We start from the raw sequence: 24,180 nt of genomic DNA, 5'->3' as shown, positions 1-24,180 counted from the left end.
GATCTGGCTGCTGTGTGTAGACGGTGTTGAGTAGGGTGTCCCTGGAAAAATGCAGGTTTGTGAGGAAAGTGCAGGCGGAGACATGATGTTGCCTTGATCCAACGTTGGTGCTATCGATGTCTGAGAGAGCTGTACACACTCACTTGTTTCCCCTTCCAAACCAACTGACGACCTACCAAGCAAACTGCCTGTTGCGGTTACAGTGGTGGAAGTTTTGCGTGGAAAAACAGGTGTGAGAGCTGTCCCCACAGTCCTAGAAGATGAAGAGCTCGCGGATGCACTGGAAGGGGCGGGCGGTGGATGGATCGCTCCGCTAGGCCGCATTGCAGCACGGTGAGCTTCCCACCGGGACTTATGATATTTATTCATGTGACGATTCATGGAAGAAGTTGTCAAACTGCTGAGGTTTTGACCTCTACTAAGAGAATCATGACAAATGTTACATATCACATGAGTTGGGCGATCTTTTTCGATGTCAAAAAAGGACCAGGCTAGGCAAGGCTTAGAGGCCATGCGACCTGTTGATCCACCCCGAATAATGCTCATAGGCAGAGTGGTGGCTGAGGATGCAGTTGTAGACGTGCTACCAGTGCTCCGACTCTGTCCAGGAAGGCGCAAGGTAACTTCGTCGTCGGTTGCATCCTCCTCCACCGCCTCTGTTGACCTCCTCGAGTGCCTGACTGGGGGTTGACAGTAGGTGGGATCTAGAACGTCATCATCAATTGTTGTGTTTGCACTCCCCTCCCCCTCAGACCGAGCCTCTTCTTGCCCTGACCGAATATTTAAGTTGTCATCCCAATCGGGTATCTGCGTCTCATCTTCATCAGTATGTTCCTCATTGTCTATAACCACAGGTGTTACAGTTTGTGACAAAGGGTCAACATTATGCTCAGAAACTTGGTCCTCACGGCCTGAATCAGAGTCACAAAGGTTCTGGGCATCACTGCAGACCATTTCCTGTTCTGTACTCACTGTAGCTTGGGAGCAGACCTCTGATTCCCAGGCTATAGTGTGACTGAACAGCTCTGCAGACTCAGCCATCTCAGTTCCACCATACTGTGCAGGGCTGATGGAGACTTCAGAGCTGGGAGAAATCAAGTGTGATTGGGATGACAACTCAGAGGACTGGTGTTTTTTGGATGCGGTACTTGAAGTGGCTGAGAGGGCACTTGTTGGACCACTTGAGATCCATTCAAGCATTTTCCTTTTTTGCCCATCATCTACCTTTCTTCCTGTTGTTCGTGTCCGTAAAAAAGGGAGCACATCGGATTGTCCACGGTAAGTAGTAGACATCTTACTTTTGCTGGTAGATGGTCTATCTTCAGCAGATGATAATGGAGCTTTGCCACCTTTCCCACGGACAAAACCTTTTTTGCCTTTTCCACCACGCCTCTTCCCCTTTCCACCAGCATCTGTCATTTTGCCACTCATGTTGATTGCGACAAGATTGTGGACTGAAAATGTGGTAGTAAAAATTGAGAGGTGGTGAAGATTGCAGTGGTGGTCTAGCTTTATTAACAGCAGAATAATAAAGAATAAATATCCCTGACAATGCAACTTAGTTATAATTAGTTGGAGTGTGCAACGCAGGCAGACGTGCTGCAAATGTCTTGGCACTAGTGGGACTATAGCAAAGTCCAATAGCCACGTATAGGATGCCACTAGGTACACTGAGTGTTTGCTAGTATAATGGCTTAGTTATAATTAGTTGGAGTGTGCAACGCAGGCAGACGTGCTGCAAATGTCTTGGCACTAGTGGGACGATAGCAAAGTCCAATAGCCACGTATAGGATGCCACTAGGTGCACTGAGTGTTTGCTAGTATAATGGCTTAGTTATAATTAGTTGGAGTGTGCAACGCAGGCAGACGTGCTGCAAATGTCTTGGCACTAGTGGGACTATAGCAAAGTCCAATAGCCACGTATAGGATGCCACTAGGTACACTGAGTGTTTGCTAGTATAATGGCTTAGTTATAATTAGTTGGAGTGTGCAACGCAGGCAGATGCGCGCTGCAAATGTCTTGGCACTAGTGGGACTATAGCAAAGTCCAATAGCCACGTATAGGATGCCACTAGGTACACTGAGTGTTTGCTAGTATAATGGCTTAGTTATAATTAGTTGGAGTGTGCAACGCAGGGAGATGCGCGCTGCAAATGTCTTGGCACTAGTGGGACTATAGCAAAGTCCAATAGCCACGTATAGGATGCCACTAGGTACACTGAGTGTTTGCTAGTATAATGGCTTAGTTATAATTAGTTGGAGTGTGCAACGCAGGGAGATGCGCGCTGCAAATGTCTTGGCACTAGTGGGACTATAGCAAAGTCCAATAGCCACGTATAGGATGCCACTAGGTACACTGAGTGTTTGCTAGTATAATGGCTTAGTTATAATTAGTTGGAGTGTGCAACGCAGGGAGATGCGCGCTGCAAATGTCTTGGCACTAGTGGGACTATAGCAAAGTCCAATAGCCACGTATAGGATGCCACTAGGTACACTGAGTGTTTGCTAGTATAATGGCTTAGTTATAATTAGTTGGAGTGTGCAACGCAGGCAGACGTGCTGCAAATGTCTTGGCACTAGTGGGACTATAGCAAAGTCCAATAGCCACGTATAGGATGCCACTAGGTACACTGAGTGTTTGCTAGTATAATGGCTTAGTTATAATTAGTTGGAGTGTGCAACGCAGGGAGATGCGCGCTGCAAATGTCTTGGCACTAGTGGGACTATAGCAAAGTCCAATAGCCACGTATAGGATGCCACTAGGTACACTGAGTGTTTGCTAGTATAATGGCTTAGTTATAATTAGTTGGAGTGTGCAACGCAGGCAGACGTGCTGCAAATGTCTTGGCACTAGTGGGACTATAGCAAAGTCCAATAGCCACGTATAGGATGCCACTAGGTACACTGAGTGTTTGCTAGTATAATGGCTTAGTTATAATTAGTTGGAGTGTGCAACGCAGGCAGACGTGCTGCAAATGTCTTGGCACTAGTGGGACTATAGCAAAGTCCAATAGCCACGTATAGGATGCCACTAGGTACACTGAGTGTTTGCTAGTATAATGGCTTAGTTATAATTAGTTGGAGTGTGCAACGCAGGCAGACGTGCTGCAAATGTCTTGGCACTAGTGGGACTATAGCAAAGTCCAATAGCCACGTATAGGATGCCACTAGGTACACTGAGTGTTTGCTAGTATAATGGCTTAGTTATAATTAGTTGGAGTGTGCAACGCAGGCAGATGCGCTCTGCAAATGTCTTGGCACTAGTGGGACTAAAGCAAAGTCCAATAGCCACAGATAGGATGCCACTAGGTACACTGAGTGTTTGCTAGTATAACGGCTTAGTTATAATTAGTTGGAGTGTGCAACGCAGGCACATGCGCGCTGCAAATGTCTTGGCACTAGTGGGACTATAGCAAAGTCCAATAGCCACGTATAGGATGCCACTAGGTACACTGAGTGTTTGCTAGTATAATGGCTTAGTTATAATTAGTTGGAGTGTGCAACGCAGGCAGATGCGCTCTGCAAATGTCTTGGCACTAGTGGGACTAAAGCAAAGTCCAATAGCCACAGATAGGATGCCACTAGGTACACTGAGTGTTTGCTAGTATAATGGCTTAGTTATAATTAGTTGGAGTGTGCAACGCAGGCAGACGTGCTGCAAATGTCTTGGCACTAGTGGGACTATAGCAAAGTCCAATAGCCACGTATAGGATGCCACTAGGTACACTGAGTGTTTGCTAGTATAATGGCTTAGTTATAATTAGTTGGAGTGTGCAACGCAGGCAGACGTGCTGCAAATGTCTTGGCACTAGTGGGACTATAGCAAAGTCCAATAGCCACGTATAGGATGCCACTAGGTACACTGAGTGTTTGCTAGTATAGAGGCTTAGTTATAATTAGTTGGAGTGTGCAACGCAGGCAGACGTGCTGCAAATGTCTTGGCACTAGTGGGACTATAGCAAAGTCCAATAGCCACGTATAGGATGCCACTAGGTACACTGAGTGTTTGCTAGTATAATGGCTTAGTTATAATTAGTTGGAGTGTGCAACGCAGGCAGACGTGCTGCAAATGTCTTGGCACTAGTGGGGCTATAGCAAAGTCCAATAGCCACGTATAGGATGCCACTAGGTACACTGAGTGTTTGCTAGTATAATGGCTTAGTTATAATTAGTTGGAGTGTGCAACGCAGGCAGATGCGCTCTGCAAATGTCTTGGCACTAGTGGGACTAAAGCAAAGTCCAATAGCCACAGATAGGATGCCACTAGGTACACTGAGTGTTTGCTAGTATAATGGCTTAGTTATAATTAGTTGGAGTGTGCAACGCAGGCAGATGCGCGCTGCAAATGTCTTGGCACTAGTGGGACTATAGCAAAGTCCAATAGCCACAGATAGGATGCCACTAGGTACACTGAGTGTTTGCTAGTATAATGGCTTAGTTATAATTAGTTGGAGTGTGCAACGCAGGCAGATGCGCGCTGCAAATGTCTTGGCACTAGTGGGACTATAGCAAAGTACAATAGCCACGTATAGGATGCCACTAGGTACACTGAGTGTTTGCTAGTATAATGGCTTAGTTATAATTAGTTGGAGTGTGCAACGCAGGCAGACGTGCTGCAAATGTCTTGGCACTAGTGGGACTATAGCAAAGTCCAATAGCCACGTATAGGATGCCACTAGGTACACTGAGTGTTTGCTAGTATAATGGCTTAGTTATAATTAGTTGGAGTGTGCAACGCAGGCAGACGTGCTGCAAATGTCTTGGCACTAGTGGGACTAAAGCAAAGTCCAATACCCACAGATAGGATGCCACTAGGTACACTGAGTGTTTGCTAGTATAATGGCTTAGTTATAATTAGTTGGAGTGTGCAACGCAGGCAGATGCGCGCTGCAAATGTCTTGGCACTAGTGGGACTATAGCAAAGTCCAATAGCCACGTATAGGATGCCACTAGGTACACTGAGTGTTTGCTAGTATAATGGCTTAGTTATAATTAGTTGGAGTGTGCAACGCAGGCAGATGCGCGCTGCAAATGTCTTGGCACTAGTGGGACTATAGCAAAGTACAATAGCCACGTATAGGATGCCACTAGGTACACTGAGTGTTTGCTAGTATAATGGCTTAGTTATAATTAGTTGGAGTGTGCAACGCAGGCAGATGCGCACTGCAAATGTCTTGGCACTAGTGGGACTATAGCAAAGTCCAATAGCCACGTATAGGATGCCACTAGGTACACTGAGTGTTTGCTAGTATAATGGCTTAGTTATAATTAATTGGAGTGTGCAACGCAGGGAGATGCGCGCTGCAAATGTCTTGGCACTAGTGGGACTATAGCAAAGTCCAATAGCCACGTATAGGATGCCACTAGGTACACTGAGTGTTTGCTAGTATAATGGCTTAGTTATAATTAGTTGGAGTGTGCAACGCAGGGAGATGCACGCTGCAAATGTCTTGGCACTAGTGGGACTATAGCAAAGTCCAATAGCCACGTATAGGATGCCACTAGGTACACTGAGTGTTTGCTAGTATAATGGCTTAGTTATAATTAGTTGGAGTGTGCAACGCAGGGAGATGCGCGCTGCAAATGTCTTGGCACTAGTGGGACTATAGCAAAGTCCAATAGCCACGTATAGGATGCCACTAGGTACACTGAGTGTTTGCTAGTATAATGGCTTAGTTATAATTAGTTGGAGTGTGCAACGCAGGCAGACGTGCTGCAAATGTCTTGGCACTAGTGGGACTATAGCAAAGTCCAATAGCCACGTATAGGATGCCGCTAGGTACACTGAGTGTTTGCTAGTATAATGGCTTAGTTATAATTAGTTGGAGTGTGCAACGCAGGCAGATGCGCGCTGCAAATGTCTTGGCACTAGTGGGACTATAGCAAAGTCCAATAGCCACGTATAGGATGCCACTAGGTACACTGAGTGTTTGCTAGTATAATGGCTTAGTTATAATTAGTTGGAGTGTGCAACGCAGGCAGATGCGCTCTGCAAATGTCTTGGCACTAGTGGGACTAAAGCAAAGTCCAATAGCCACAGAGAGGATGCCACTAGGTACAATGAGTGTTTGCTAGTATAATGGCTTAGTTATAATTAGTTGGAGTGTGCAACGCAGGCAGATGCGCGCTGCAAATGTCTTGGCACTAGTGGGACTATAGCAAAGTACAATAGCCACGTATAGGATGCCACTAGGTACACTGAGTGTTTGCTAGTATAATGGCTTAGTTATAATTAGTTGGAGTGTGCAACGCAGGCAGACGTGCTGCAAATGTCTTGGCACTAGTGGGACTATAGCAAAGTCCAATAGCCACGTATAGGATGCCACTAGGTACACTGAGTGTTTGCTAGTATAATGGCTTAGTTATAATTAGTTGGAGTGTGCAACGCAGGCAGACGTGCTGCAAATGTCTTGGCACTAGTGGGACTATAGCAAAGTCCAATAGCCACGTATAGGATGCCACTAGGTACACTGAGTGTTTGCTAGTATAATGGCTTAGTTATAATTAGTTGGAGTGTGCAACGCAGGCAGATGCGCACTGCAAATGTCTTGGCACTAGTGGGACTATAGCAAAGTCCAATAGCCACGTATAGGATGCCACTAGGTACACTGAGTGTTTGCTAGTATAATGGCTTAGTTATAATTAGTTGGAGTGTGCAACGCAGGGAGATGCGCGCTGCAAATGTCTTGGCACTAGTGGGACTATAGCAAAGTCCAATAGCCACGTATAGGATGCCACTAGGTACACTGAGTGTTTGCTAGTATAATGGCTTAGTTATAATTAGTTGGAGTGTGCAACGCAGGGAGATGCACGCTGCAAATGTCTTGGCACTAGTGGGACTATAGCAAAGTCCAATAGCCACGTATAGGATGCCACTAGGTACACTGAGTGTTTGCTAGTATAATGGCTTAGTTATAATTAGTTGGAGTGTGCAATGCAGGGAGATGCGCTCTGCAAATGTCTTGGCACTAGTGGGACTATAGCAAAGTCCAATAGCCACGTATAGGATGCCACTAGGTACACTGAGTGTGTGCTAGTATAATGGCTTAGTTATAATTAGTTGGAGTGTGCAACGCAGGCAGATGCGCTCTGCAAATGTCTTGGCACTAGTGGGACTATAGCAAAGTCAAATAGCCACGTATAGGATGCCACTAGGTACACTGAGTGTTTGCTAGTATAATGGCTTAGTTATAATTAGTTGGAGTGTGCAACGCAGGCAGACGTGCTGCAAATGTCTTGGCACTAGTGGGACTATAGCAAAGTCCAATAGCCACGTATAGGATGCCACTAGGTACACTGAGTGTTTGCTAGTATAATGGCTTAGTTATAATTAGTTGGAGTGTGCAACGCAGGCAGATGCGCTCTGCAAATGTCTTGGCACTAGTGGGACTAAAGCAAAGTCCAATAGCCACGTATAGGATGCCACTAGGTACACTGAGTGTTTGCTAGTATAATGGCTTAGTTATAATGAGTTGGAGTGTGCAGAGGACAGGAGGGTACAGTGGCAGGATTGTGGTGCTCTGGGTAGAGGAATGGAAGCCTGCCTTTCTATTCCCTCCTAATGGTGAAATGCAGGGAGGAAATCCCTGACCTTGGCTGCACAGACGCTGACGCTGTTTTCAGGACCTGTCACCTTAACTCTGACCCTGCCGGTTTGAGCCCTTAAAAGGACTGCTATAAAGTGCTCTCCCTATGCTGTCCAGCGCTGTGTATGCAGCGCATACAGCTGTATCGGCTATAGGACTCAGGAGGACGGAGCTGCGACACTGATGTCTGACACCAAAGACGCAGAAGGCAGATAATGGCGTCCGTGAAGAAAATGTCCGGTTTTATAATGCAGGGACATGTGACATGCAGATCCTATCACACATGCCGTTGCTTCTCTGGCTCAAAGTCCACTTAGCTGTGTGTGTGTGTCTGTGATTGGCTGACATGCTGGCCCGCCCCACAAGACGCGCGCGCTTAGGGAAGGAAGACAAGAAAAAAAAAAAAAAAATGGCGATCGCCATTATAGAAACAGCAGTGATCTGAAGGCGCTGTTCACGCACACTATACACTGAAATGTGATAATAGTTTGATTCACAGAGTGACTTACACTATTACAGCAGAAACCAAGCTATGATTTAGCTGTTTTTTGGCTGCTAGAACCGTTCTCGAACGTTTCTAGAACTATCGAGCTTTTGCAAAAAGCTCGAGTTCTAGTTCGATCTAGAACATGCCCCAAAATCACTCGAGCCTAGAACTGGAGAACCACGAACCACGAACCGCGCTCAACTCTAATCCCGGCCCTCCGCTATGGAGATAGAGGCCAGGACGTCCGCAGGTAAATCGCGTGAAAGTCCGCATGTTTCCCGCAGCTATTCCGCTGGAAACTCGCAGCTAAAAATAGCTGCAGATGCCGGCGGGCAGCTGCGGGAAACATGCGGCCGTACCTGCAAATATATCCGCAGGTACGAGCTCCCGTGGGCACATGGCCTTAGTGAATCCAATTGGGTCAGAAAGGTTCGACAAGGGTTCGAAGATCGGATCAATCTTAAACAAGCACACCCCTTATTCGGTTTGGTGAACTGAACTGCGGGAGGTTTTCTAATTTCTAATCATGAAGTATCCTTCATGTCACACACTCACACTAGTGAGCTAACTGCTTTGTATATCTGAGTATGGATACCTATATTACATACCTTGTAAAATTAATGTCTTTGCTATTTGTACATATAAGAAAGTGTTCTCTGACCACAACCCTTCTTCCTACCATTTGAAAAAACCTCACTGCAGGTGGCGATCTACGAGGGATGACTCTTCTCCCCATTATAGTCCTCCAGGCTTTAGGTCAAACTTCCTTGGTCTCCTCTTCTGCCTTTGATTTGGTATGCTGCTCACCCCCATGTCTTTCTTCCATGGTGTAGTCGCACTCTTCTAGGTTTTGAGTGTCTTTACTGAAATTGTACAGTGATTCTTTTCCTAATCCAGGTGTTACCACACTTTATACCTATCACCTTTATGACTGAACACACATACTGATGATAACTTTCTGATCTGTGAGGTTATACTGTATTCGGACACTCTATTATTGTAGTAACCTCTTTCCATACAAGTGTTTTACATTCCCTCCTTTATTATAACATCTACAGCATATTGTGGCTGAATTGTATTTTATTGTCATTTTCATACTGAATTGCCATTGTAAATTAGCATTCTCTACATCCCTTATTTTATATATAAGCCTTTCCCTGGTTCATTGAGGATTAAGGTTATTCTGGGTGTCCCTTTAATGGGTTTCTGGTATTCTTTGTGCATTTTTTTAATTGTTTATAATTTATTATCAGTTTATTGCTTCTTGTTGATAAAGTATCATTTATTGTGTTGCTCCTGATCCTCTGTGCATACTGTCTTTTCTCTGCTTAGCGGTAATGTAGTGTTAGCTCCTCTGGGGCAGGGGCAGGGCCACCGACTGCTTCAGCATCACTGTGCCTTGTATTACATCCCCTGCGGTCACAGGACAGCCGCACATTACAGATTGTGATCAGACCAGAAGGGATTGTATTCATGGCACAAGTGCGGCTGAGGCACCTGGAGGACGTGCAGCCCCGAACAGTTACTAGAAGACTAGCCCGCGGGGCATATCCTCTTCTACCCCCCGCCACGGCCGAGGTCGCTCCTGCAAGGCAGACATTTATGAAAACATAAATTGTTACCTTTCCTAATATCTACCCTATCCTGTCTCCTCAGGTCATTTGACGATTACTATGACTATTATTATTATTATTATTATTATTATGATAACCTTATACATGAGACAACAAAGACATTATACGGCATTGTTTTTGCTCTTGGGATTATCGGTAATGGATTAGTCATCTGGATTGCTGGATTCAGGATGAAGAAGACAGTCAGTGCCGTGTGGTTCCTCCACCTGGCCATCGCGGACTTCCTGTGCTGTGCTTCTCTGCCTCTGAGAATTACTGACTGGTCTGTACTTTACTCAAATGGCCTGGATATTGCATATTGCATAGTGAACATGTTTCTGTTTAATATAAACATGACCACCAGTGTTCTCCTCCTGACGGCCATGAGTATTGACCGCTGGGTGTCCGTCATGTGGCCATTCTGGGCCAAAGTTCATAGAACCTGTAATGTGGTGAGAATCTCTGCAGCGATCATCTGGGGGCTGAGCCTGATTGTAGCGGGTGTACTGTATCACATATATAGATACGGTGTAAGTGATTTAGGTGAATGGTGTCGATATAACGATGATATAATTCATTATAACAAAGAGTTACTTCACACCATGCAGCTGATCAGACTATTTATAATGTGTGTGATCCCTTTCCTCATCATCGTCACCTCTTATGTCACCATTTTCTACAAGATTAGAAAAAGTAAGAGATCCCAGAGATCTCAGAGATCCTCCAGGATCATCACCGCTGTTATATCGTGTTTCTTCATCTGCTGGTTTCCATATTACATCTGGCCATTGATTGCCTGGTATTATTATGTACCTTTACCTCTATACCATATTCTAAACATTATTATTACCCCTCTGGCTTTTCTTAACAGCTGCATGAATCCAATCATTTATGTATTTATGGGACCGGGTTTCCGACAAGGTTTCCTCAGATCCATCCCCGCCAGGGTAGAAAGAGCCTTAAGTGAACATCCTAATGACTTGTGCAGAGAAGGAGAAAATATTCGCTCTACTGATGTGTAATATACAGTACCAACCAAAAGTTTGGACACACCTTCTCATTCAAAGAGTTTTCTTTATTTTCATGACTCTGAAAATTGTAGATTCACATTGAAGGCATCAAAACTATGAATTAACACATGTGGAATGAAATACTTAACAAAAAAGTTTGAAACAACTGAAAATATGTCTTATTTTCTAGGTTCTTCAAAGTAGCCACCTTTTGCTTTAATTACTGCTTTGCACACTCTGGCATTCTCTTGATGAGCTTGAAGAGGTAGTCACCGGAAATGATTTTCCAACAGTCTTGAAGGAGTTCCCAGAGATGCTTAGCACTTGTTGGCCCTTTTTCGTTCACTCTGCGTTCCAGCTCACCCCAAACCATCTCGATTGGGTTCAGGTCTGGTGACTGTGGAGGCCAGGTCATCTGGCGAAGCACCCCATCACTCTCTTATAAACTTATCCTCCGCAGCAGAGGTGACTCTTGGTCTTCCTTTCCTGGGGCGGTCCTCATGTGAGCCAGTTTCTTTGTAGCGTTTGATGGTTTTGCCACTGCACTTGGGGACACTTTCAAAGTTTTCACAATTTTTTGGACTGACTGACCTTCATCTCTTAAAGTAATGATGGCCAGTTGTTTTTATTTACTTAGATGCTTTTTTCTTGCCATAATACAAATTCTAACAGTCTATTCAGTAGGACTATCAGCTGTGTATCCACCAGACTTCTTCATAACACAACTGATGGTCCCAACCCCATTTATAAGGCAAGAAATCCCACTTATTAAGCCTGACAGGGTACACCTGTGAAGTGAAGACCATTTCTGGTGACTACCTCTTGAAGCTCATCAAGAGAATGCCAAGAGCGTGCAAAGCAGTAATCAAAGCAAAAGGTGGCTACTTTGAAGAACATAGAATATAAGACATATTTTCAGTTGTTTCACACTTTTTTTAAGCATTTCATTCCACATGTGTTAATTCATAGTTTTGATGCCTTCAATGTGAATCTACAATCTTCAGAGTCATGAATATAAAAAAACTCTTTGAATGAGAAGGTGTGTCCAAACTTTTGGTGTGTACTGTATATTCCTGTTATCTAATGTATGTGACTTCTGTTAACCCCTTGGGGTCTCGGCCATTTTGATTTTTTTACTTTATTTCATTCCTCTTCTCATTGAAGACCCAGAACTTTCCCATCCTGACAACATAATGAGGGATTGTTTTTTGCAGGATACTTTCTCATTTTTAAAGTTGTCCTTCATTTTACCACATAATGTGCTGAAAAACAGGTGAAAAAAATCTTAAGTGAAGTGAAATGGTTAAAAAAAATCTGTAATTCCTTCATATTTGTTTGGGTTTAATTTTTACTGTATTGTTACCCGACAGTGCGATTCCCCCGGACATTCCATCTCTGGTGGTTAGAGATAAGCGGATCGTTCTGCGTGAGATGGAGTTAGGGGCACTTTGCACACTGCGACATCGCAGGTGCGATGTCGGTGGGGTCAAATTGAAAATGACGCACTTCCGGCATCGCATGCGACATCGCAGTGTGTAAAGGCTGGATGATACGATTAACGAGCGCAAAAGCGTCGTAATCGTATCATCGGTGTAGCGTCGGCGTAATCCATGATTACGCTGACGCGACGGTCCGATGTTGTTCCTCGCTCCTGCGGCATCACACATCGCTGTGTGTGAAGTCGCAGGAGCGAGGAACGTCTCCTACCGGCCTCACTGCGGCTTCCGTAGGATATGCGGAAGGAAGGAGGTGGGCAGGATGTTTACATCCTGCTCATCTCCGCCCCTCCGCTCTGATTGGCTGCCTGCCGTGTGACGTCGCAGTGACGCCGCACGACCCGCCCCCTTAACAAGGAGGCGGGTCGCCGGCCACAGGGACGTCGCACGGCAGGTGAGTGTGTGTGTGAAGCTGGCGTAGCGATAACTTTCGCTACGCCAGCTATCACCACATATCGCTGCTGCGACGGGGGCGGGCACTATCGCACTCGGCATCGCAGCATCGGGCTGCGATGTCGTAGTGTGCAAAGCCCGCCTTAGTGTCAAATTTCCTGCAATTTACTTGAATTTAACCCCTTCATGGTCCTGTCTTTTTACTCTTTTTCAGTTTTGTTTTTTCCTCCTCTTCTTCCAAGAGCCATTACTTTTTAATTTTCCATCAATATGGCCATATGAGGGCTGTTTTATATGAGACGAGTTGTACTTTTGAATTGCACCTTTCATTTTACCATACAGTGTACTAAAAAATGGGGAAGAAAATTTTGGTGCAAAAAAGTGCAATTTCACAATTGTTTTTTTTTATTATTATTTATCTTGTTCACCATATAGTAAAACTAATCTTTTTATGATTCCCCAAGTCAGTACAAGCTCAGAGATACCAAACTTTTTTTATAGAATTCGTGAAATAAGTATAGAAATTTGTCCTTTGCCCCCTTCAAAAAATGGGGCATTTGTCATTATTTTCCGAAAACAGTAACATTCTCACTTTTCAGGATCTGGGTCTGTGATGACTTATTTTTTGAACCCTGATCTGATGCTATTTTTGAGCCTGCATCAAAGGCAGGGATGTGACCTTGGACGTACCAGTACATGCAAAGTCATAAAGGGGTTAATGAGAACAATCAAAAAGTAGGAGGATAGGAGTAGTAGTTTGTTCTGTTGGTAATTAAATCAAGAAATCCGGAGACCGTATTCATTATAGGAACATGTGGTTTATTCTCTGCGCGTTTCGATGCTTAAACAGCTTCTTCATCAGGTTCTCCTGATCCGATCCTGAATACGATCTTCTTGATTCTATTTCCAACAGTGGAAACTACTACTTCTATCCTCCTACTATTAATCTCCAATGGATAAGATCCTATTGCTCTTGGTGTTCCCTTCTCTTAATAAGAATAATATAATTTACATTTTATCCGATCTCTGAATAAAGTATTAAATAATCACAGAGAAATGTCCCCCTCAGTCCTGGAGAAGTAGTGGACAGCCGGAGGTCTCTGACGTCGCTCCAGATACGGTATTATTTCTTATCATTTATCCATGTGATTTATAAATTCTTCCTCTGCCTTCAGTTCAGCTTTTAAGTCCAGCGCCGCCTGGTGTTTCCTCTGTGACCCTTTATAGACCCTCGTGAAATTGTTCCTCTTATTTCTCTTAAGCGGGCTTTACACGCTACGACATCGCTAATGCGGAGTCGTTGGGGTCACGGAATTCGTGACGCACATCCGGCCGCATTAGCGATGCCGTTGCGTGTGACATCGATAAGCGATTTTGCATCGTTGCAAAAACGTGCAAAATCGCTAATCGGCGACACGGGGGTCCATTCTCAAATCTCGTTACTGCAGCAGTAACGAGGTTGTTCCTCGTTCCTGCGGCAGCACACATCGCTCCGTGTGACACCGCAGGAACGAGGAAGCTCCCCTTACCTGCCTCCCGGCCGCTATGCGGAAGGAAGGAGGTGGGCGGGATGTTACGTCCCGCTCATCTCCGCCCCTCCGCTGCTATTGGGCGGCGGTTCAGTGACATTTCAGTGACGTCGCTGTGACGCCGCACAGACCGCCCCCTTAGAAAGGAGGCGGTTCGCCGGTCACATCGACGTCGCCGGACAGGTAAGTATGTGTGACGGCTGTGGGCGATGTTGTGCGGCACGGGCAGCGATATGCCCGTGTCACGCAACAGATGGGGGCGGGTACCCACACTAGCGATATCGGGACCGATATCGCAGTGTGTAAAGTAGCCTTAAGAATAAGTAATGGAAATGTCCAATTTTCCCAAAATGGTATAATTAAAATTGTCATGTCACCGCACAAATAACAAGGTTCACATCAAATTTTCTCCCGATGTAATTGTTCTGATCTGGAGAATTCTGTTTTCAGGTCATTTTTTTCTATATATCGATCACCGCAAAAAAAACCCAAAAAAACCCTTTGCCCTTTACATTAAATGCTACATCTAATGTTGTCGGCTAAAACTACAAGTCGTTTAACAAAACAAGAAAAATCTTGATTAACAAAAACAAGTTACATTGATGGAAAAATAAAAAGTTCTGGGTTTTTGAAGTAGAGGAAAAAGCAAAAACTCAAAAAGAGAAAATCCAATGTTGTTGATGGAGATAACAGATGTGACAATGTCTATTATGATTAGTTTTTAATTTCACAATTTTTAAAAAGGAAAAAAGGGAAATTTTAATTTATTATTTAAAATTTTAATTATTTATTGTATTCCTTTATTTTAGATTTCACTAGATAATGTGATCCTGTGATTTCTTATTCTTTGCACTGCGGTCACATAGTATTACAGGATATTGGAGAAATCTCGGCCTCTTCTGAGGCTCAAACAGTGACTGATCCTCTCAGGAGAAGCAATATGGCCGCGATGGCGAGTGATATCCCATAATCATGTCACCAGGGAAGGATTCACTGCACTAAATGCCAAAGTCACACACCCCATATTTGTATATATATATATATAATATATATATATATATATAAATATATATATATATATATATATATATATATATATATACTGGTATATAAATATATGATAACTAATATAATTATGGATATAACATTCTGTTTATAGTTGTGTTTCTTCTAGAGGTAATATCATCATTTATACATTATTTACAGGACGGGGGACCCCAAATTCCAGTGCAGATGTTGGTCCGGAGGTCAGACGTATCCGGCACCATGAGAATATTATACTCTTTGCTCTCGTGTTATAATGTTCTACCAGATATAATCTTATATCTCTGTAACCGGAAATGTATTTCAGAAATGTCAAAAATAATATCTTGAGCAAACGTATCAAATATATAAATAAGTTGCAATTATAAAAATATTATAATATTTTCAAGTCAACAATAAAAAGTCATAATAAATGTTAAAGTTGACTTTGTAACCTGACAATGTAAAAATTCCAAATATGTTTTAATGTAATTTCCATTCTACATTATGTTCTGAGTGATGTGATAATTAATAAAAATAAATGAGTTAAGCTAATTTTCAATTCTTCTATTCACATGAACGTTACCTGGAAATTTAATTAATTGAGAGTTTATTCTCCGAGAGTGTAATGTCCTTTATTACCCTATAAACAAAGACAATTCAAGTGGCGCTCATCAATCTTAGAAAATATTCTTTATTTCTTAAATGATAAAATCCATCAGATGACAGCTGTTTCGCTACACAATGAGCTTCATCAGGTCCCCACCAGCGCAACTTCCTTAACCTACAAATACATCAGTACAACAAGCAATTCCCATAATACATTAATAGACATTTCAAATTATGATGAATTTTCTTCCCCTGATGAAGCAACTTTACTACAATTACAAGATGTATGCCATGAATGACTGTGGATTAAGGAGGCAGTGAATATGCATCAGAGCTAATGATCGGACCAAGAAGTAGAGTTATTTACTTTCTTTGCAGCCCCCTACTTCTTACTAACACCAGCCCCCCTAAACCTTACTAACACATAAGTTTTTCCTTCCATTGAATTCAATAGTGTTTGGATGTGTTTGTCACACTGTTCAGTAAACACTGGTAAAACTGATGAACACGAACTGAACTCAACCATCTGTATTTGTGTCTGAGTAGATATTTATCAACTGTTATTAATAAAGTCAGTTAAATGGCCAAACATGGAGCTAGAAGGAAAAATCATCCAACATGTACAGGGTTACACTATGACTATCTAAGAGATACCATAAAGCTATATGGTGGTTACCATAGAAGACATAAACTTCTCCAGTCCTCATGTTCAGTACAGTATGCAGAGAAGAAGTCACTTGCTGCCCTCTGTACAATGGTTAAGTGTTCTTGAAAGGAGAAGGGTATTTAGGTACCGCGCCAATGACCACTCATGCAGGGGATGAATTTAACGTAACTTTATTCCATGCTCAGGTCTACGCGTTTCAGGAGGCTCTGCTCCCTTCCCCAGGACAATACAGGCACAAGCAACATCAAAATCAACAGACACAGAATGGGCTGAAAACATATACCTTCAAGTGTGACGTCATTGAACCGCCCACTTCAACGAGAAAAAAATCGGCGGGAATTCTATACATTCACTAAGTGACATAGTACCATGATTTGAGTGCAAAATCCACTTATCTTTATCATAGACATATCTGTTAAAATAACCATCAAAAATTCCAGTGTAATAAAAGGAAAAAAAGAAAAAATGAATGTCGTGTATTTTTAATTAGTGGCAAAAAATATATGGAAAAGAATAGTGGTAATACTATGTGGACCGGCAGAATGGGTCAGAATCGAACCCACAGAATCATAGAATCTGTATGTGAAGCAAGTGTAATAGAGGATAAGACCCTTAGACCAAACGGTGTAGACAGCGGTGAACATAGAGAAAGAACTTTTACTTCCTCAAGGGAGCCTCATCTTATACAAGATAAAGACCTAGTAGTGCAAGTGAACAAACTGTGAAGAGTCCAAAGTAAAAGAACTACAGATATCGAAAGTACTGGGGTCATGAAGTTCAAGACCGTGGGAAAAAGCACTAATGCGCATGCGGGAAGAAAGGTAAGAAGCCAGAATAGTGTGCGGGGTCGAGAAAGTTCAAAGCGTGGGAAAAAACACTAATGCGCATGCGGTGAAAGAAAAAAAGATTGCCGTGCTATATATCCACGGGAATCTAATACTAAGCACAGGAACGTGCGTGAAATTATAAGGAAAAAATATAGGGGTATTACACCGCCAGAATTAAAGTGAGGAACAAAACCCGGGGAGATCAGAAACAACCACATAGAATTTTCAAGAGGTTGTACGGCCTGTGTCATTCCTTGATATTGTCCAAGGGGAACAATTTATCTAATTATCTGTTTCCCTGGACGAAAATGCAGGCATTACATCAACGTGATGGGAAACAACCCTTTGTAGACACCAAAAATCAATTGGTGATCTAAAAAGGTGAAATGGGACGGCAACACACCGCAAGGTGTTCCAAGGCAAAGATAATTGAAATAATTTAAAATAAAAGCATACATATGCATATACCTGTGGAACCCATCTCACACATACGTGCGTGAATATAACACACACACATATACGTGAAATCCTTGAATAAAAAATATGTGCAAGAATTAAACACAGAAAAGGTGGATACAGACAAAAAATACATTGATATATAAATATAAAATTTGTGCCATATTAGGGATTATACAGCAGAAAAAATGGGTACAAACAAAAAATACAATGATATAAATATATAAATATAAGGTATGTGCCATGTTAAGATATAGGGTAAGACCTGATAATATGCTGTAGTAAAACCATTAAGCCAGAAAAACAGGCATAAAACCAAAAAAACGGCAATTTGCAATTACACATATACATCAATAAAAAATTATATTAAAAATTAGTGGATCGCAAAAGGCTAAAAACCTGAATTGTCAGGATAAAATGTATAAAATTTATTATATATATAAAAATTGTATAAAATTGTATATATAAAAATGTATATATAAAAAAAGACTGCAAAGAAAGATGGATGTGAAAAAAAATGCTGGACTCGTAAAAATACATCTCATCAATCATTAATCAGAAACCCACTAGTGAAAAAGATCGGTTACCTCATTCAGCCCCAACGGTTTAAGCGTGTTAAGCTTGTAGATCCAATATGTTTCTTTTTTGTTTAATAATTCATTATGATTAGGGGTATGTGGGGGTATCTGCTCAATAAGAGTCACTTTTAGGCTGAACTTTTTATCATGAACCATGGTCATGTGCCTAGATAGGCCATGGAGCATAAACCCGATTTTTACATTGTGTCTATGCGAGTTGATTCGGTTATGAAGAGCCTGCGTGGTCCTGTCCACGTAACGCATGTTGCAGTCACACTCAATAAGATAGACAACAAATTCAGATTGACAAGTCAAGTGACTCTTAATGGTGAACTCAGTGCCTCCTGGAGATGGCCCAAAGGACAACCTTCTATGTTGTATAGATCTACAACATAGACAGTTTTTCATACCACATTTAAAAACTCCAAAAGGTTTATTAATTGACGGTCCTGGGGAAAACGTCCTCAGTCTACTGGGGGCTAGCTGGTTCTTTAAACTGGATGCCCTCCTGAACGTGATGCCGGGTTTTGTAGGGAAGACATCTTTCAAAAAAGGATCATTATGAAGAATGCTCCAATGTCTTTGAATAATATTTTTTATGGCCACACTATCCCTACTGTATGTAGTCAAGAAATTTAAAGCAAAATTGGGATCATTTTTAGTTTTGTTTTTAGTACCTAAGTCATTCTTTTTCCCTTTAATTAAATCTATTTGTTGGGACTTTAAATTCTCATTATAGGCTCTTTTGATCACTGAGTGTGGGTATTTTTTATTTAGAAATCTGTCCTTTAGGACCCCTGCCTGTTCAATGAAATCTTTATTAAGGGTGCAATTTCTGCGTATCCTCTGGTATTGATTTCTAGGCACGTTTGACAGCCATTTACAATAATGATCACTAGTAAAGTCAATGTATCCGTTACTGTCTACCTTTTTAAAAAACGTTTTGGTCACAATGGTCCCCTCCTCATGCCTAATAGTTAGGTCCAAAAAATCTATAGTGTTTTCTTCCACTAAAGGGGAAAAAGTGAGACCCCAATTGTTATTCTCTATATGTTTCAGAAAGGGAGTTAAATTATTTTCCGAGTCATCCCAAATCAGAAATAAATCATCGATGTATCTTTTATAAATGATGATATGTTTAAAGAATTTTGAAGAGTATATGTATTGTAACTCAAACAATCCCATGAACAGGTTAGCAAACGTGGGTGCTACTTTCGAACCCATCGCCACCCCACGTCGTTGGCGATACAGTGTATCCTGGAAAGTAAAAAAATTGTTCGCTAAAATGAACTTCATACCCTCCACAATAAAGCTTTTTTGCACTTCTGGTAATCGGTCATCAACCCCCAGGAATTGCTGAAAGCACTCAAGACCCAGATCATGTAATATATTAGTATATAATGAAGCAATGTCCAATGTAACAAACCGGAAAGAATCCCTCCATTCAATATCCTTAATGATGTTAATAAGGTGGGTGGAATCACGTAAAAAACTTCTAAGATTGACCACAGGTATACCCATTATCTGATCAATGTAAGCTGCTAGATTCTCTGTTAGTGAACCAATACCAGAAATAATAGGTCTCCCTGGAGGATTATGGAGAGATTTATGAATTTTGGGTAGGTGGTAATAAAATGCTAACTTGGGATTTTTGACCTCGAGGAATTTTGTTTCATCTTTATTTAATATCCCTATCTGTGTTGCATCTTTTATCAATGTATAATACTTTTTTACTGATAGATTGTACTGAGCAATCTCCACCACTTCATAATGTGCAGGATTCGAGAGATTCCTCATTGCCTCAAGTAAATATGTATCCTTGTCTTGTATGACTATACCCCCCCCCTTATCTGCACTTCTGATGATTAGAGATGGGTTGTTTTTTAACCCTAGGAGAGCCGCCCTCTCCCCCTTGTTCAAATTGGACTTAAAAGGTGCTCTATTAAGCGCGAGTTTTTTGAGATCTTCCAGAACTAGATCATAATATGTTTTTAAATGGTGTCCCTTACTTTGAAGGGGATAAAAGTTTGATTTGACTTTACAATTAGTGTGGTGGAAATCATCCACAAGTGAATTAATCACCTGCGGGTTATGTTTATTGATCTGAAAATGACGGGTGAGTGTCAATTTTCTAATAAATTTTTGCAGGTCAATATAAACTTCAAAATCATTTGAATTTTTTGCAGGACAAAAGGACAGTCCTTTACTAAGTACATCCAATTCTCCTTTAGATAATGTATGGCTTGATAGATTAAAAATGCCCTTATTGACAGGATCTACTGAGGACCTCTTCTCTCTTTTTTGTTGGACCCTAAGTCCAGCCCTGGTTCCTCTGTAACGTTTTTTCTTTTTCCCACTCTCGGTGTGAGAAAATGGATGATCTGGGGTTGGGTGTTCCTGGCCCCCGGTAAAAAAGGAACACATTTGTCCCCCTCATGGGTATTATCAATGGTGACAATGCCCTTCGCAGAGTCATCAATAATTGTGGCTGTGGATAACATTAGGGTGGGCATCTCTAAAGGACCCTGTTCAATGGGTAGTGGGATGTACTCATCATGTATGGACATATCCAGTAAGTCCAGTACATCTTTATCAATAGTATCCTCTTCAGTGACTGTTGTTTTGGCTTTTTCTAGTTCAAGTTCTAGATCTCTGTTTTTACGTATTCTTTCTATTTGTACCCTAAGAGCTTCCAATTGCTTCTTAGTCTCCGTGAAATCTCTGGGAGCGATATCAGAGTGTGACGAGGAGCTGATATCTGCATGGGCTGACACAGTCTGTTTGGGACTGGAAATGATTATAGGGTCCCCACTAAGGGCTGTGGTGAAAACCTCATCCGTTGTGATTGGCAGGGGAGACCCAGTGTTAGGGATCTCCATACGTGTAGGGGGGGGTGGAGGTTTCCCCTGTCCCTCGTCAACAACAGTGGTACTATTCTTTCTGGTGGACACATTGGAATTTTTCTTGTGGAATTTACTATTGAAAAAATTCCTATATTGACTATTCCGTCTGGGTCTATGATTAAAGGGTGTCCTTTGTATTTCTTTATCGGAGGGGTCTGAAACTTTTTTATCAGTGACCATATCCTGTCTATCCCGTTGAAGTTTTTTGGATTTGCGGAATATAGTCTCTTGTTCTAATTGGGTTAGCTTAGTATTGATGTCTGAGTTGTGAATTTTATATTCCGGGTGTGATTCGTATTTGTTTAACTCTTTGTACAGATCATTAATACTACTAGTAGCTTCGTCTGCAATAGTATTTCTTTTCTTATGTAAGCACTGTAACATATTCTGCATACAGTTAGAAAGAATGTCCTCCCATTCTGCCGTAAAGTTCAAATCAGATGGAAAGGGAGAGTCATGTTTAATTCTTAGGCCCCTCGGGCAGAGTTTCTCCTCCATGTAAATCATGAGGAACCTGGCATCCAGCCCAAATCTAAGTTCCTCTTTCAACAAATCCTCCAGCCGATGAAAAAGTTTTATCATACATGCGGTATCCTCCTCAGAGTATATATTGGGTAAGTCAAGATCCCAGTTAGTTCTCTGAACCACGGGTGCACCTACTGTTTGTAGAATTAATTTCTCTCTCGAGGAGAGTCGGTTATTGAAGTATTCCATCTTAGGAAAAGGGGCCCTCTGCTGCTCGATCCACACCAAGAAGAGCTGGTCACGCCAGATCCAAGAAAATCGTGAGAAACACTGTGGAAAGAGAGCGCAATAGGGTCTTACCCTACAAACAAATAGGGTGAAAATCACATAGGTTACTCACCAAGTGGAGTTGTGAAAGTCACAACCACTATAAGGGCATATACAATGGGTCAGCGGCAGCAGTTACCCCTTGGATGAATAAGTGTTCTTGAAAGGAGAAGGGTATTTAGGTACCGCGCCAACGACCACTCATGCAGGGGATGAATTTAACGTAACTTTATTCCATGCTCAGGTCTACGCATTTCAGGAGGCTCTGCTCCCTTCCTCAGGACAATACAGGCACAAGCAACATCAAAATCAACAGACACAGAATGGGCTGAAAACATATACCTTCAAGTGTGACGTCATTGAACCGCCCACTTCAACGAGAAAAAAATCGGCGGGAATTCTATACATTCACTAAGTGACGTAGTACCATGATTTGAGTGCAAAATCCACTTATCTTTATCATAGACATATCTGTTAAAATAACCATCAAAAATTCCAGTGTAATAAAAGGAAAAAAAGAAAAAATGAATGTCGTGTATTTTTAATTAGTGGCAAAAAATATATGGAAAAGAATAGTGGTAATACTATGTGGACCGGCAGAATGGGTCAGAATCGAACCCACAGAATCATAGAATCTGTATGTGAAGCAAGTGTAATAGAGGATAAGACCCTTAGACCAAACGGTGTAGACAGCGGTGAACATAGAGAAAGAACTTTTACTTCCTCAAGGGAGCCTCATCTTATACAAGATAAAGACCTAGTAGTGCAAGTGAACAAACTGTGAAGAGTCCAAAGTAAAAGAACTACAGATATCGAAAGTACTGGGGTCATGAAGTTCAAGACCGTGGGAAAAAGCACTAATGCGCATGCGGGAAGAAAGGTAAGAAGCCAGAATAGTGTGCGGGGTCGAGAAAGTTCAAAGCGTGGGAAAAAACACTAATGCGCATGCGGTGAAAGAAAAAAAGATTGCCGTGCTATATATCCACGGGAATCTAATACTAAGCACAGGAACGTGCGTGAAATTATAAGGAAAAAATATAGGGGTATTACACCGCCAGAATTAAAGTGAGGAACAAAACCCGGGGAGATCAGAAACAACCACATAGAATTTTCAAGAGGTTGTACGGCCTGTGTCATTCCTTGATATTGTCCAAGGGGAACAATTTATCTAATTATCTGTTTCCCTGGACGAAAATGCAGGCATTACATCAACGTGATGGGAAACAACCCTTTGTAGACACCAAAAATCAATTGGTGATCTAAAAAGGTGAAATGGGACGGCAACACACCGCAAGGTGTTCCAAGGCAAAGATAATTGAAATAATTTAAAATAAAAGCATACATATGCATATACCTGTGGAACCCATCTCACACATACGTGCGTGAATATAACACACACACATATACGTGAAATCCTTGAATAAAAAATATGTGCAAGAATTAAACACAGAAAAGGTGGATACAGACAAAAAATACATTGATATATAAATATAAAATTTGTGCCATATTAGGGATTATACAGAAGAAAAAATGGGTACAAACAAAAAATACAATGATATAAATATATAAATAAAAGGTATGTGCCATGTTAAGATATAGGGTAAGACCTGATAATATGCTGTAGTAAAACCATTAAGCCAGAAAAACAGGCATAAAACCAAAAAAACGGCAATTTGCAATTACACATATACATCAATAAAAAATTATATTAAAAATTAGTGGATCCCAAAAGGCTAAAAACCTGAATTGTCAGGATAAAATGTATAAAATTTATTATATATATAAAAATTGTATAAAATTGTATATATAAAAATGTATATATAAAAAAAGACTGCAAAGAAAGATGGATGTGAAAAATAATGCTGGACTCGTAAAAATACATCTCATCAATCATTAATCAGAAACCCACTAGTGAAAAAGATCGGTTACCTCATTCAGCCCCAACGGTTTAAGCGTGTTAAGCTTGTAGATCCAATATGTTTCTTTTTTGTTTAATAATTCATTACGATTAGGGGTATGTGGGGGTATCTGCTCAATAGGAGTCACTTTTAGGCTGAACTTTTTATCATGAACTATGGTCATGTGCCTAGATAGGCCATGGAGCATAAACCCGATTTTTACATTGTGTCTATGCGAGTTGATTCGGTTATGAAGAGCCTGCGTGGTCCTGCCCACGTAACGCATGTTGCAGTCACACTCAATAAGATAGAC

At 41.7% G+C, this 24,180-nt stretch overlaps 1 protein-coding gene across 1 annotated transcript in view; it reads left to right on the top strand.

Moving 5' to 3' along the window:
- The window catches only part of LOC142256532 (formyl peptide receptor 2-like), a 32,510-nt gene extending 21,802 nt beyond the window's left edge, over positions 1-10,708 (top strand). The window contains exon 4 of the mRNA XM_075328282.1: positions 9,730-10,708. Within this exon, the coding sequence (XP_075184397.1) occupies positions 9,730-10,708 (979 nt within the window). The remainder of the gene's footprint in view (positions 1-9,729) is intronic.
- Positions 10,709-24,180: the final 13,472 nt, after the last annotated feature.

Source organism: Anomaloglossus baeobatrachus, chromosome 11 (assembly GCF_048569485.1).
Source record: "Anomaloglossus baeobatrachus isolate aAnoBae1 chromosome 11, aAnoBae1.hap1, whole genome shotgun sequence".
Taxonomy (NCBI): domain Eukaryota; kingdom Metazoa; phylum Chordata; class Amphibia; order Anura; family Aromobatidae; genus Anomaloglossus; species Anomaloglossus baeobatrachus.
This window is presented reverse-complemented; position numbering and strand designations above follow the sequence as displayed.